The sequence below is a fragment of the Genypterus blacodes genome, unplaced genomic scaffold, assembly GCF_046128005.1.
Source record: "Genypterus blacodes isolate CSIRO-AG114 ecotype Tasmania unplaced genomic scaffold, CSIRO-AGI_Gbla_v1 ptg000003l_1, whole genome shotgun sequence".
In the NCBI taxonomy this organism is placed as follows: domain Eukaryota; kingdom Metazoa; phylum Chordata; class Actinopteri; order Ophidiiformes; family Ophidiidae; genus Genypterus; species Genypterus blacodes.
In genome coordinates, this window is record NW_027466817.1 from 8,050,645 (window position 1) to 8,064,225 (window position 13,581).

General features: G+C 45.0%; 1 protein-coding gene across 4 annotated transcripts in view; it reads left to right on the forward strand.

The window, feature by feature from the left end:
• The window catches only part of arhgef17 (Rho guanine nucleotide exchange factor (GEF) 17), a 50,206-nt gene that overhangs the window by 33,278 nt on the left and 3,347 nt on the right, over positions 1-13,581 (forward strand). Inside the window, exons 4-25 of one of the 4 annotated variants that reach the window (XR_012961514.1) lie at positions 1,239-1,421; positions 1,574-1,690; positions 4,806-4,898; positions 5,195-5,371; positions 5,502-5,552; positions 5,710-5,819; positions 5,907-5,992; positions 7,786-7,904; positions 8,369-8,576; positions 8,692-8,765; positions 8,916-8,999; positions 9,090-9,193; positions 9,400-9,518; positions 9,702-9,821; positions 9,927-10,191; positions 10,283-10,369; positions 10,598-10,665; positions 11,169-11,317; positions 12,175-12,349; positions 12,427-12,522; positions 12,607-12,787; positions 13,386-13,471. Coding sequence is in view for 3 of the 4 variants with exons in the window: in XM_076146473.1 (XP_076002588.1) it covers positions 1,239-1,421; positions 1,574-1,690; positions 4,806-4,898; positions 5,195-5,371; positions 5,502-5,552; positions 5,710-5,819; positions 5,907-5,992; positions 7,786-7,904; positions 8,369-8,576; positions 8,692-8,765; positions 8,916-8,999; positions 9,090-9,193; positions 9,400-9,518; positions 9,702-9,821; positions 9,927-10,191; positions 10,283-10,369; positions 10,598-10,665; positions 11,169-11,317; positions 12,175-12,349; positions 12,427-12,522; positions 13,386-13,568 (2,668 nt within the window). In the remaining variant the exon portion in view is untranslated. The other 3 variants (XM_076146473.1, XM_076146482.1, XM_076146492.1) reach the window with 3 other exon arrangements.

Consider the following 13,581-nt stretch of genomic DNA (forward strand, 5'->3'; position numbering starts at 1 on the left):
CCAATAAAGAATAATAACATTACACCATATGTAAAACGACTTGTCAAGATCTATAAATGATGTTGAATGTACATACATTTCCACATCTGTGTAGTAATGTGAACTGAACTGACTCACTAGCCATGGATAACTCCAAAACAAGTCTTGGAGGAGCATAGAGATTAACTCTGTGTGGACAGATACATCTGCTATCACTGCCAACAATACAGGAGGGAAATAATAATAGTCCATAATAATAACCTGCTTGCTATATGGAGAGAAATGATAAAAAAAATGATTTTAGCAAAGAACAATCAATGTAATGTTCAGAGATATTTTCAGAGCAATGTGATGATTCATTAAATATGTATGCTTGTTAAGTTAATGAAAATATCAAGAAACTGAAAACTGATCAAACCTGTCTGATTGAGGATCAATAAAAATAGATAGTTTAAACATCATGCTTGTGTGTTCATGCGGACACAGGTACACGTCTATGGGATGAATGTGTGTGTCTGCGTGTGTGTGAGGGGTGTTGACCCTCATCCATCTTTATGTAACTGTGTAAAAGTGAGATACTGAAACGTAAAACTTGTTTCCATGGTTACTCTCTTCAATGTGCTCATCAAACATGTTTGACAGTTATATAAACTCACTGGCCACTTCATTAGGTACACTGTCTTAATTCTTCGTGGCATAGATTCAACAAGGTGCTGGGCACATTCATCAGAGATTTTGGTCCATTTTGACTTGATAACATCATGCAGTGATCCATGGTGTAAATCTCCCGTTCAACCACATCCCAAATGTGCTCTATTGGATTGAGATTATGTGACCACCACCACCAGCCTGAACTGTTGATACAAGGCAGGATGGATCCATGCTTTCATGTTGTTTACACCAAATTCTGAGCCTACCATCCAAATATCACAGTCTCTGTGAATCCTAGAGATGGTTGTGATGGTTGTGCATGAAAATCCCAGACTGTCTGACACCAACAAGCATGCCATGGTGAAAGTCACTTAAATCACCCTTCTTTCCTATTCTGATACTCGTTTTTAACATAAACAGGTTGTTTTGACCATGTCAACATGCACTAAATGCATTGAGTTGCTGCTATGTGATAGGCTGATTAGATATTTGCGTTAACAAGCAGCTGAGCAGGTGTATCTAATTAAGTGGCCATTGGACCGGTACATACATCGACATGGTGTGTTGTGTGTGACGCGCGTGGCTTGACACCCTCATCTGTCCCGCAGGGTTATATGCGTCCTCTCAAACAGCCGGACAGCGGCTCTATAGTGGACCCCCTGCTGGTGGACGAGATGTTCTACCAAATCCCGGAGATCCTGGAGCACCATGAGCACTTCCTGGATCAGGTGACCGGCTGTGTCAGCCAATGGCACGACAGACAGACTGTTGGACACCTGCTCATCCAATCAGTGAGTCCAGCTGGTGATGACCCACAGGGTTACAGGGGTGCATTGTCATCTTGTCTTGTCTTGTCATCATGCGTACGTATGTGTATTTGTTTAGTTTTGAGACATTAACGTCTTCTTCCTCTGTGTTTGTGTCTTCTCTTGCTCGCTTTCAGTTCTCTAAGGAGACTTTAGCGAACACGTACTCTGCATACATAGACAACTTTCTCAACGCCAAAGATGCTGTGAGGATCGCCAAGGAGGCCAAGCCAGCCTTCCACAAGTTCCTGGAGGTCAGTGTCAGATAGGAGTCATGGTGTGTGTCCTTGAAAAAGGACAATCATCAAACTAATGATAAAACAGTACCAGAATGATTATAAAAGAGATGAACAAAAGTCTTGAGACAGTTTGTAAAATGCAAGTAAAAACAAAGCACTGAATTGACCTAAACGTCCTAAAAAAACAGCACAAATGCAAGATAATTCATGTTTGAACAGATTGACTCAATCTTGACACAATCAACTTTTTTTGGAATTGGGATTAGTAGATAAATGTTCAATTTTCAAAGTATGTTTGTGGCGTGGTGTGGGAGTGTCCAGATTATGGTTGGTTGATTTGGTTAAAATGGCCGGCAGAATATAGATTAGACATAAAGCCAAACAAACTTAAAGTGCACAATAACTACAACTCACCATAACGCAGAATCAGTGGGAGCCCTGAGATGAGATGTTTTCATCTCAGGCTGATGGGAGGCAATGACACCCCTGTGTCTCCATGCTGGGTGATGAGTGTCAGCTGAGTGCCAGCTGACAGAGGAACCTGCTCCCGCTTCACTGCCTCATTTAACAGCCTGGCGCCACATATTATGCAGAGCGGCTAACCCGTCTCTCAGTAGTACTCCTGCTATGTTTTTGTGAATGCAGCTTCCTGTTTGTTGGCAGTCAAGGGCTCTTCTGCTGTCTCATCATTGGGCCTTTTCCCATTTTCAAACAAGCTTTGACGTTTGTTTTGTTAGATCACAGCTGTGACACAGAAAGTTGATGGTGACATTTTTCAAAATAACACCCTGCAGACTTTATTCTTTCTCTGCAGCCCAGTACCAAATCATCCACGGCCAGTACTGGTCCATGGCCCAGTAGATGGGGAGTGCTGGCTTAGAGGGTCAGGCATGAATACACATAGATCACAAGTGTGTATTTGTTAGGTCAGGGGTCTCAAACTCGTTGCCCGGGATGTTGCCCACGGGACAACATTTTGTGTCCCCCTTCTTGACATCAAAGTTTAGTGTTAGTGCGGCCCGCGCATTTTTCTCACACACACCTTTTTGCTGAGTCCTTGCGCGAGTCCTTGCCCTGGGCATTTTAGATTTGTTTATCACTTATGGGCTACCATAGCTCAGGCTCGTGACAGCTTCTGGTGGTGTTTGTTGACAAGTTAGCCGACGCAAATTAGCAACGTTAGTCACTTGGTTGAAACGTGATTCTAGAGTAGTTATGGGTCAGTCACGATTTTCACCGGCAAGTGAGCCGGCACCGGTAGAAAAGAGCAAAGCCACCAACAAATTGTTAAGCGCAAAAAAATCTGAGGAGCAACTTGGGAGTCTGGTGGGTCTTTTTACTGAGCCGGGCCAAAAGAACCGGCTCTAAAAAGAGCCGAAATGCCCATCACTATTTCCTTCCACTTGGTGTTCGGAGTGACACCAAGTGGAAGGAAAATATATCCTGTCACCCAGTGCAAGGTACAGAGGACTCAACAGGAGTAATCAGTGACCTAATAAAGACAGCAGAGTGTTGCAATAGGAAAGGGAAAAGAATTACATGGATAGCATGAGATGGGCGGCAAGAACAAAAGCCAAATGGTGGTTAGAACCTGAATATCATAAAGAAGAAGTTATAGATTATTATTACAAGAGAAATAAAGAGAAGGAAAATGGACAGATATGTGCGATCGCAAAAGAAAACAAATTTACCGAGAACAATTTAATCAAGAAGAGCAAGAAATTAAAGATATAAAACATGAGACAATGCACTTGATGTTAACATTTAAGACAGGTGGATTAACATGGACACCAGGGTCCAATGGCATCCTGAGAGATTTGGTAGAGCAGAAGGATGTGAAAGGTATAAACACCTGAGAGACAACACGATTGATAAATTTAATAATGATAAGAAAAACGAAGTGCTCAAAAAAGCTATGAACAATGATAAAGTTTTCAAATCCCTCTCAGAATATATAGAAAGGGCATACTAAATAAGATCCCAAATACTCAGGTATTGGGATAACAACATGTAAATATATTACAATGGAAAGCCCGCCTTAAGGGTACTTTTTTTTGAATACTTGAAACCCTTTTTTGTGGAATACTTGGTGCGGCCCAGCCTCACCCAGACTCTTCCTCCAGCGGCCCCCAGTGAAGTTGAGTTTGAGACCCCTGTGTTAGGTGTTCAAGTAACATCAAGTAAGCCAAGATCATTCTCTCGGATGAGAAATTCAGTCACCATTAGCAAAGGCACAAAAGAAGAATTACAAGATAAATACACACAATAAACAATATACACACAAGAACCAGTTTACACAATATACACACAATATACGTATATTATATATATATTATATACTAGAGGCGGCAGTAGCTCAGTCCATAGGGATTCAACTTGGGAACCAGAGGGTCGCAGGTTCGAGTCCGGTATGGACCAAGAAAGTGAACTGGCAGCTGGAGAGTTGCAAGTTTGCCTCCAGGGCACTGCCGTGCAAGGCACCGAACCCCTAACACTGCTCCACGTGCGCCGTATAATGGCTGCCCTGCACCCCCTCTGTAATGCATGTGTTTGTGTGATATGAGGGCTCGCAAGATAAATTTCAACTGCATGCGATTTGCTGTGAATTGCATGCAAAATGAAGATTAATAATGTATCTTAAATCTTAAATCTTAAACAAGAACCAATAGACAAAATACACAATAGACACACAAGAAACAATTTACACACAAGAAACAGTATACACACTATACACAATACACCTTTTGTATGTTTGAGGAAAAGAAAACAAGAATGCCAATGTGGGTCTCAAGGCGATCGAGTAGGATTTTATATTAATATACATATTTCACCGTCAAAGTATCATATATACTGTATATTTACAACACATGCACATTGTTATGACCTGTTATAAAGTTTTATTGCCATTGGTATGAATGACCTGTGGTAGTGTTTGGTCCTACTCGGTGGTTGCAGCAGTCTGCTACTGAAGGAGCTGGTTAGAGCTCCCACAGTATCATGGAGGGGGTGAGAGGTGTTCAGAAGTGTTTCTATATCCTCCCTCCATTCTCCACTCCCCCCTTCATTCATATCTTTTCCTTCACCCTACTCTCATCTCTCACTCCTTCCTTTCCTTCGTTTCTTTTCACAGCAAAACATGCGTGAGAACAAGGAGAAGCAGGCGCTGGGTGACCTGATGATAAAACCTGTGCAGAGGATTCCCCGATACGAGTTGCTGCTCAAGGTCAGACCAAGGGCGGTATAAAACAATACGGGGCGACTGATTGGTCTGACGGGGTGGTGGGCTATATAAAACAATACAGGACGTAGAGTTGACAGACAGACAAACCTGATAACAGAGGACACAAATTCCACCCCACTCAGGGAACCACTGCTTTAAAGGGACGGCCACACAGATAACAGGCCAGGGTATTATAAGTGGGATTAATCATGTATCAAATGTCCCGCGATGAGCTTGAAATCTCTTACAGCTGCAAATTAGTGAAGGTGTGTTAATATGTGTGTGTGTGTATGTGTCAGGACCTGCTGAAGCACACACCAGAGGACCACCCAGACTACCCGCTCCTATTGGACGCCCAGCGGGATATCAAACGATTGGCTGAGAAGATTAATAAGGGACGTCGCTCAGCAGAGGAGGCGGAGAAGGAGGCCAGGGTCATCCAGGAGATTGAGGCACACATAGAGGGAGTCGAACACGTGAGACATATAAGACTATTACGCAGATTTAGATCATAAACTTGCTGTGTGCAACGTGATGTGTGATTCAAATCTTTTTTATGATGAGATGAAATGATGGGTGCTCCATGGGTGTGTGTGTGTGTGTTAGATCCTGAACCCTCAGAGGAAATTCCTGAGACAGGAAATGGTCATGGAGGCGGTAAGAAAAATGATTGATTTTCTCTTAGAAATTTATTCAACAAAATTATAAAAGTCTTAAGTATCTCTCTCTCTCTCTCTCTCTCTTTCTCTCTCTCTCTCTCTCTTTCTCTCTCTCTCTCTCTCTCTCTCTCTCTTTTCGCTCTGTCTATCTGTAGAAAACAGTTGGAGGAAAGAAGGATCGTTCTCTCTTCCTCTTCAGTGATTTGATTATCTGCACAACCCTGAAGAGGAAGTCAGGATCTCTGAGACGAAGCTCCATGAGCCTGTGTGTACCTTCATCATTCATGTCTCTGCTGTGATACACACGTGTTGGTCCATTCATACTTATAGTTCAGGATGTCCCCCCCCTCAGGTACTCTGCAGCCAGTGTGATTGACATGGCCAGTAAATATAAGTTCCTGTGGAAGCTTCCTTTGGAGGAGGTGGAGGTGGTAAAAAGTAAGAAAGACACACTCACTCCCTCGCACACAAACTCTCTCACTGACTCACCCACATACACACTCACTCACTCTCTCCCAATCACTCCTTCACTTACACACATTAGATGAGATTAGATTAGATTCAACTTTATTGTCTTTGAGCAAAGTACAGGTACAAGCCAATGAAATGCAGTTAGCATCCAACCAGAAGTGCAAAAATGTACTATAATATATACAGAATAAACTATATATACAGGTAATAAATTAATAAAAAGTGTAAAATAGTGCAAAGGATCGTTGTGCAAAACGGAAGTGAAATGAAATGATCAGTGCAAATACAGAACAGTTGTGCAAATGGCAGTGGAGTGCTACATGATGCTAGTGGGGGTATAGAGTTGAGTTCAGCAGGGTCACCGCCTCGTGGAAGAAACTCTTCCTGAGCCTGCTGGTGCGTGAGCGGAGGCTTCTGTAAAGCCTGCTGGATGGGAGCAGGGTGAAAAGTTTATCGTTAGGGTGAAAGGAGTCTTTAATGATGTTCCTGGATTTACCCAGACAGCGTCTACGATAGATCTCTTCAATTCTGTTCAACTGTGTACCCTGGTCCCTTGTCCAACTGTGATCTGAGATGTGGATGCCAAGCAACTTGAAGCTGGACACACACTCCAATGCAGCTCCGTTGATGAGGGTGTGTGCATGGCTCCCAGCCCGCCTGAAGTCCACGATGATCTCCTTAGTTTTCTTAGTGTTAAGTGCTAAATTGTTGTCAGCACACCACGTGACCATGTGCCGTACCTCATCCCTGTAGGCCGTCTCATCGTTGCCTCTGATCAATTTCATCTCGTGGTGTCGTCTGTGAACTTAATTATGGAATTGGAACCATAGATTGGAGCGCATTCATGGGCGAATCGGGAGTAAAGGAGAGGGCTCAGCACGCAGCCTTGTGGCACGCCGGTGTTCAGGGTGATAGTGGAGGAGAGGTTATCTATCATAACAGACTGGGGTCTGTTATTGAGAAAGTCCAGAGTCCAGTTGCAGATGGATATGTTGATATCAAGCTGGCTGAGCTTGGAGATCAACCCGGAGAGATCACAGTATTGAATGCTGAGCTAAAGTCAATGAACAGCATTCTGGCGTAACAGTTCGCGGTGTCCAGGTGTGTCAGTGTGGAGTGAAGTGCCGTGGAGATGGCGTCCTCAGTTGACCTTGTGTGGCGGTAGGCAAACTGGTGAGGGTCCAAAGTAGCAGGTCGGCAGGGTTTTAAGTGTGAGAGGACCAGCCTCTCGAAGCACTTGGAGATGATGGGTGCGAGGGCAACAGGACAGAAGTCATTAAGGGCTGTAGTGGTGGAGTGCTTCGGCACTGGCACGATGGTGGCGGTCTTGAAGGTAGTGGGAACAACTGCTTGGGCCAGGGACAGGTTGAAAATGCAAAGACCCCGGCCAGCTGTTCTGCACAGGCATTTGAGCACACGCCCAGGTATTCCATCGGGGCCACCTGCCTTCCAGGCGTTCACCTTGCTCAGACCTGTGAGGTGGAGAGTGTGAGAGGCAGTTTGTTGAGCGGTAGATCTGCCTTGAACATCATACATACAACATACACACTCACTCTCTGCCACTTACGCACTCACTCACTCACATACACACTCACTCTCTCCCACTCACACACACAAACACACACATTTCGGTCTGTCAGACTCAACTTAAAGCTAACTGACTGACTTATTGATCGATTGATTGGTTGATTATGTCATGGTGACAGGTCATGAAACCACTGAATTATCTTCAGACATTTTTTCCTGATTTTGTGTTATAGGCTCCAGCCAGACAACAAACAAGGAGAACATCCAGAAGACCATCAGTCGATTGGATGAAGATCTCAGCACACTGGGCCAAATCAGCAAACTGTCCGAGACTCTCAGCTTCCCCCACCAGGTAAGAACACTCCTGCAGATGAACCCAGAACATTTTGTGAAATATCCTGGAGTTGATAAAGATGTTGTTTTAATCGTTCTTACTCCGATGAAAAGACAGACTATTATCTCTGCACCACAGAGCAAACAAGCAGGATCATCTGAACCCTGAAACTGGACTGCAGGCGTATACACGTCTGTCATCGTCACAATGTGGACATTTGTAGGAGTGACAGTGTAACGGAGTGACTAGGTGACAGGATGACCAGGTGACAGGATGACGGAGAGTGAAAGAGTGACAGGTTGATGTGGTGACAGAGTGACAGGATGATGGAGTTATAGGCTGACTGGGTGACGGAGTGATAGGATGACAGAGTGCCGGGGTGACGAGTGACATGGGTGACGGTGTGACGAGGTGTCAGGGTGACAGAGGGACATGAGTGTGGGTCATCTGGTTTTGTTCAGCCTGATGGTGTTTGTTTTCAGTCCCTGGATGAGGTGATCAAGGACGTGATGGCGTCGATGCACAGAGAGCTGTCGGACAAACAGTCCCTGGCCTTCAGTATGACCTTCTTACCTACCAAGCTGGAGTTGACCACAGCATCTGCAGAGAACACCTTCGTTTTCGAGTTCAGCTCGCCTGACACTCGCTCCAATTTCGAGCTGGCACTTGAGGAGGCAAAGAAGAAACTCGGTCAGTCATATGACATCACACTGATACACACTAAACTGTGTCGTGTCCACTTTAATATCTGATACGTCTTCAGGGAGGTTTGGCGTCTCTGTTCTGAATATATATCTCTCTCTAGCGATGAATAAGGATCAGTGGGACCCTGAGTTTCTAAAGGCCATCCCCATCATGAAGACACGCAGCGGGATGCAGGTACTGCTGTATTGTGTTGCTGTTAATGTGCTACTTCATTACATTGATACTGTAAAAAGACTTTACTGTGTCAGCACTTCTGCTACTCTAATAATCAGGCTCTAGTGCACCTTCACACTTATTGATTTGTCTGTGTTTGTGTGTGCGTAGTTCTCATGTGCGTCTCCAAGCCACAGTTGCCCTGAAAGCGGCTGTGAGGTGTGGGTGTGTAACTCTGACGGATACGTGGGTCAGGTGAGGTCATCAGAATGAGAAAATGATGGACAGGTAGATGGTCTTCGATCAGCTGATCAGTTTGATTGACGAGTTGGGATCTCCTGACAGGTTTGTTTGCTGAACATCAAAGAGGAGCCCACAGTGGAGGCCTGCATCGCTGTGTGTTCAGCCAGGATCATCTGCATTGCTGCTGTGCCAGGACTCAAGGGGAGGTCAGCGCACACACCAGCACACACACACACTCTTGCACGCACACAGACCTGACCTGCACACACGCACGCACGCACGCACGCACGCTCGACGCACGCACACAGATACACACACACACACACACACACACACACACACACACACTCCACCTGCCTGTCTCTGGCTTGTTACTCATCGTTAACATTGTTAACCCTTTATCCCTGCCCAGAGAGCGGGGAGCAGAGCCTGCCCAGGCCCCCCCTTCTGCACCTGGCCCCGCCCACCCCCAGCAGCAGCTCCATCTCTCCATCTGTCAGTCATCTATAGAGCTGGCAGAGCGACACTCAGGTCAGTGAGGGCAAATGTTTTTATTGCCTTTACGGCAATCAGGATATCAGGATAGATAGATAGATAGATAGATAGATAGATAGATAGATAGATAGATAGATAGATATAGATACCTTATCTACACTGTTTGTTTGTCCTTTTTAAAAAAAATGTTTTAACTCTGTTTTAACTATTTATTTCCAGGAGTGAGGGCAGAGCTTGTGCCATTTGACAGTGATGACACTGATGATGAAGACTCTCCCAGTCCTTCATCCACACTGCAGAGTCAGGCCAGTCACTCCACCATATCGTCTAGCTACGGCAGTGAGTGTCGACACATACTCACACACACATACATATATACATACACACACACACACACACACTCACACACACACACAGCCCATACTATCTCCCATGTCCCCTCAGATGATGAAGGTCCTGGCTCTAAGGACATGGCTACAGAGACCACCAGCAGCGAGGAGGAGCAGGAGTTCCCGGTGGCCAGTTTGTACGTTGTGGGGGCAGTGGGGGGCAGCGGAGGAGGGTGCCCCCAAATGGAGAGCCCTATGGATGGCCGAGCTATGCGCCGCTCCTCCCGCGGCTCCTTCACAAGAGCCAGTCTAGAGGACCTGCTGAGCATTGACCCCGAGGCCTACCAGAGCTCAGTGTGGTTGGGCACAGAGGACGGCTGGTCGGTCGCCCGCACACACACACATGCGCACACACAGAAATCATGTTAACAACAGCAGCTGATGATGTCATTGCGTGTCTCTTCCTGTCAGCATCCACGTGTACCAGTCGTCAGACAACATCCGTAACCGCAAAAACAGCATGAAGATGCAGCACGCAGCCTCCATCCTGTGCATCCTGTGAGTGTGTGTGTGTGTGTGTGTGTGTGTGTGTGTGTGTGTGTGAGCAATAAGAAAGGAAAGATGTGATGCTCAAGGTCTCCTCCTTCTGTCTCACTTTCTCTTTCTGCTCGCTGATTTATATGAATAGCTTAATCAATATATGGATCAATGATCTAATCTCTTCATGATTTCAGTTTGAGTTGCTTGTCAAATAAATGATATAAATATTTTTTTTCCTTTCTTCAGGTACTTGGACAACAAGGTGTTTGTGTCCCTGGCGAGCGGTGAGGTCATTGTGTATCAGAGAGAAGCAGGTGAGCTGGAGTGAGGAAGACTTTGATGAAGAGGAAAACTGAAGTTTACCAAAACAAACAACTGATTATCAAGACCATAATGCAGACTGTCCACTGAGCAGCGCTGTAGCAAAGAGTAAAAGGAAGGGATGGGAAGGGGGGTGTTTACTGTACTTGCCAGAGATATAGCTTGACAGCAAGGCAGAGCAGTAAAACAGAGCTGCAGGTCTGCTCTCCTCTGGACCAGGCTGCTAGAAACCAGCAGAACTTCCCCAGTAAAGCTCACACGGACACAAACACTGATATGAGAGAACTTAACACCTAAAGGAAACTTCCTGTAACCACATCTGAGCTGAAGTGAGGACACTAATCCATGTTTGGATAGTAAATAAATCAAGAAGGACTGAACCATCTTCACTGAGAATGTTGTGGTAGAAAATATACCACATGTATTATACGGGATGAGAATGAATGGGACACCCCTGTGCTCTGCAGTAGTGGTACTGGCTATGTTGTGTGTGCAGGTAGTTTCTGGGACCCTCAGTCCTCTCAGACGTTGGTCCTCGGGGCTCCCAGCAGCCCTGTCACCAAAATGGTCCCAGTGGGAGGGAAGCTCTGGTGTGGATCCCAGAACAGAGTCCTCATCATCAACACGGCCACGCTGGTCCAGGAGGTACGTTTCGGGACAAAATCAGTTTAGATATTGAGATTAATGCAAATCTTTACTTTTACTTCACTACATACCTAAAATTTATACTTTTACTCTACTTCTTTTTGACTTTTGTACATTTTTGTGGTAGTTTTGTAAGTTGTGTAGTTTTTGTTTTGCTTTGTAGGTTAGAGAGGTGAAGATGCCCAGAGAAATACAGAAAATATATTCATTTTCTCTATTTCACTATATATTTCTCTCTTTTCACTTTTACATATGCGTGTATATACAGTGCTGTAAAAAAAAGTATTTTCCCCATGACTGATATCTTCTGTTATGCTTTTTGTCCCACTTAAATGTTTCAGATTATCAAACAAATTGTTGTTGTTGTATCACACAAAGATAACCTGAGTAAATACAAAAAGCAGTTTTTTAATAATTTCATTTATTAAGGGAGAAATTCTATCCAAACCAACCTGACCATATGTGAAAAAGTAATTGCCCCCCTTGTACATAATAATATATAGCAGCATATTATTTGATGTATCACATCTCTCATTCTTTGCATTTTCTGTACATTTTAACTTACTTCCTTATATAGTACTCTGTGGCACTGTGAGCCCTCATCAGTTCCCAGAATAGGAATTCAAATGAAATGAAATGATTTTACTGTTATGAAAGTTGTCAGTTGTGAGGGTTTTTAGTTTTACTTCAAATTACACAAACGCATGGCTCCAAAAATCAAATTTTGCTGCTTTAAGTCAAATGAATATAAAGTAATTTTTATGATGCTGCATTTCTCAAGTTGGACTTACGGTTAGTTAGTTTCTGTGCAGTGGGCAGTGTTGGGTATGTGAACATTCCATGGTCTCTGTTCTCAGCACTGCCTTCAGGTGGGCACAGACAGCAGTCGCTGTGTGACCTGCATGGTGGCATATGGTCAGGGGGTGTGGCTGGCTCTGCAGGGTAGTGCTGTGGTCAGACTGTACCACGCTCAGACCTGGGAGGGCCTCACAGAGGTTGACGTGGCCCCTGCTGTGCACAAGATGCTCTCAGGTAACGCACACACTAATACACACACACACACAAACTCCTGCAGGAAAACTCATCTTCACCTCCTTTCTGTGTCTCAGGTGCGGATGCGATCATCAGACAGCATAAAGCCGCTTGTCTGAGGATCACGGCCCTGCTGGCCTGTAAGGACCTGCTGTGGATCGGAACCAGCGCAGGTTGGTTCAACACAGTCTGAGTATGAAGGCCGTGTGTCTGTTGGAACCTATCTGATATGAACGTTTAACCATTTACTATTGGAGGAGAATCCACATGGAGGCCTGGGGCAATCCCTGGTGTGGATGCTGTCACCATAGTAACGTCATCTGAAACATGCGTGTGATTTCGAGCAGTGGTCTCCAACCCAGTCCTACAAGGACGCTGCCTCCCAGGATGAATAGTCTCTTATCTTATCTTACCCTAAACCTGTCCTGCTGTCCTCAGGTGAGCTCTCACATACTTGATACCAGTTGCATTATTTAAAGGCAGGACAGAAAGGCTGCTGGATAGTTAGACCACTGACTTAGAGCAGGCATGAAGAAACATCTAAACATTCATATACAAACATTTATGCTAGTGGTGATCAAACTTTTTATGAAGGGCCCCCCCAAAGGAGTATCGCCTCAGTCATTTACCTGAGGCGGTACTTATTCATATCGCGCCTCTTTCAATCACGTGCCGGGCCCCCCCACTTTGGGATCACTGATTTATCCCCTTTTAATAGCAGTGAGAAGGATAGACGGGAACACAAATTGGGATTCTTCCCATAAGAACTTGTGTTTTAAATGTTGCTTATTTAATTTGAGCTGCTTAATCTTAGACCAGACTGGTTTTGTTGACAGACTGGATGTAGCTCAAGCTCAGCAGCTGCTGATGTGCTCATACAGGAAACATTCAGGCACAAATGAGCCGAGACCAAGAGACCAAGCTACACTGCACAAATGTCCCAGTGACCCTCAGAGACCAAGAGGACAACATGCTACACATGTAGCATCTAAAAAGATGTGGCTTTTCGACCTGATTCCCTCGTCTTCCTCTGCAGGAGTCGTCCTCACGTTAGTGATTCCGGCCGTCAGCTCTGGAACAGCTGCTGGAATGCTGAAATCACCCCCGGCGCCTATGGGCTCGGCTCATGGACACACCGGCCACGTTCGCTTCCTAACATCCATTGAACTCCCAGAGGGCTTTGATGTGACAACCCCCACCGATTCCACAGGTTCTTCCTGTTGTTATACTGG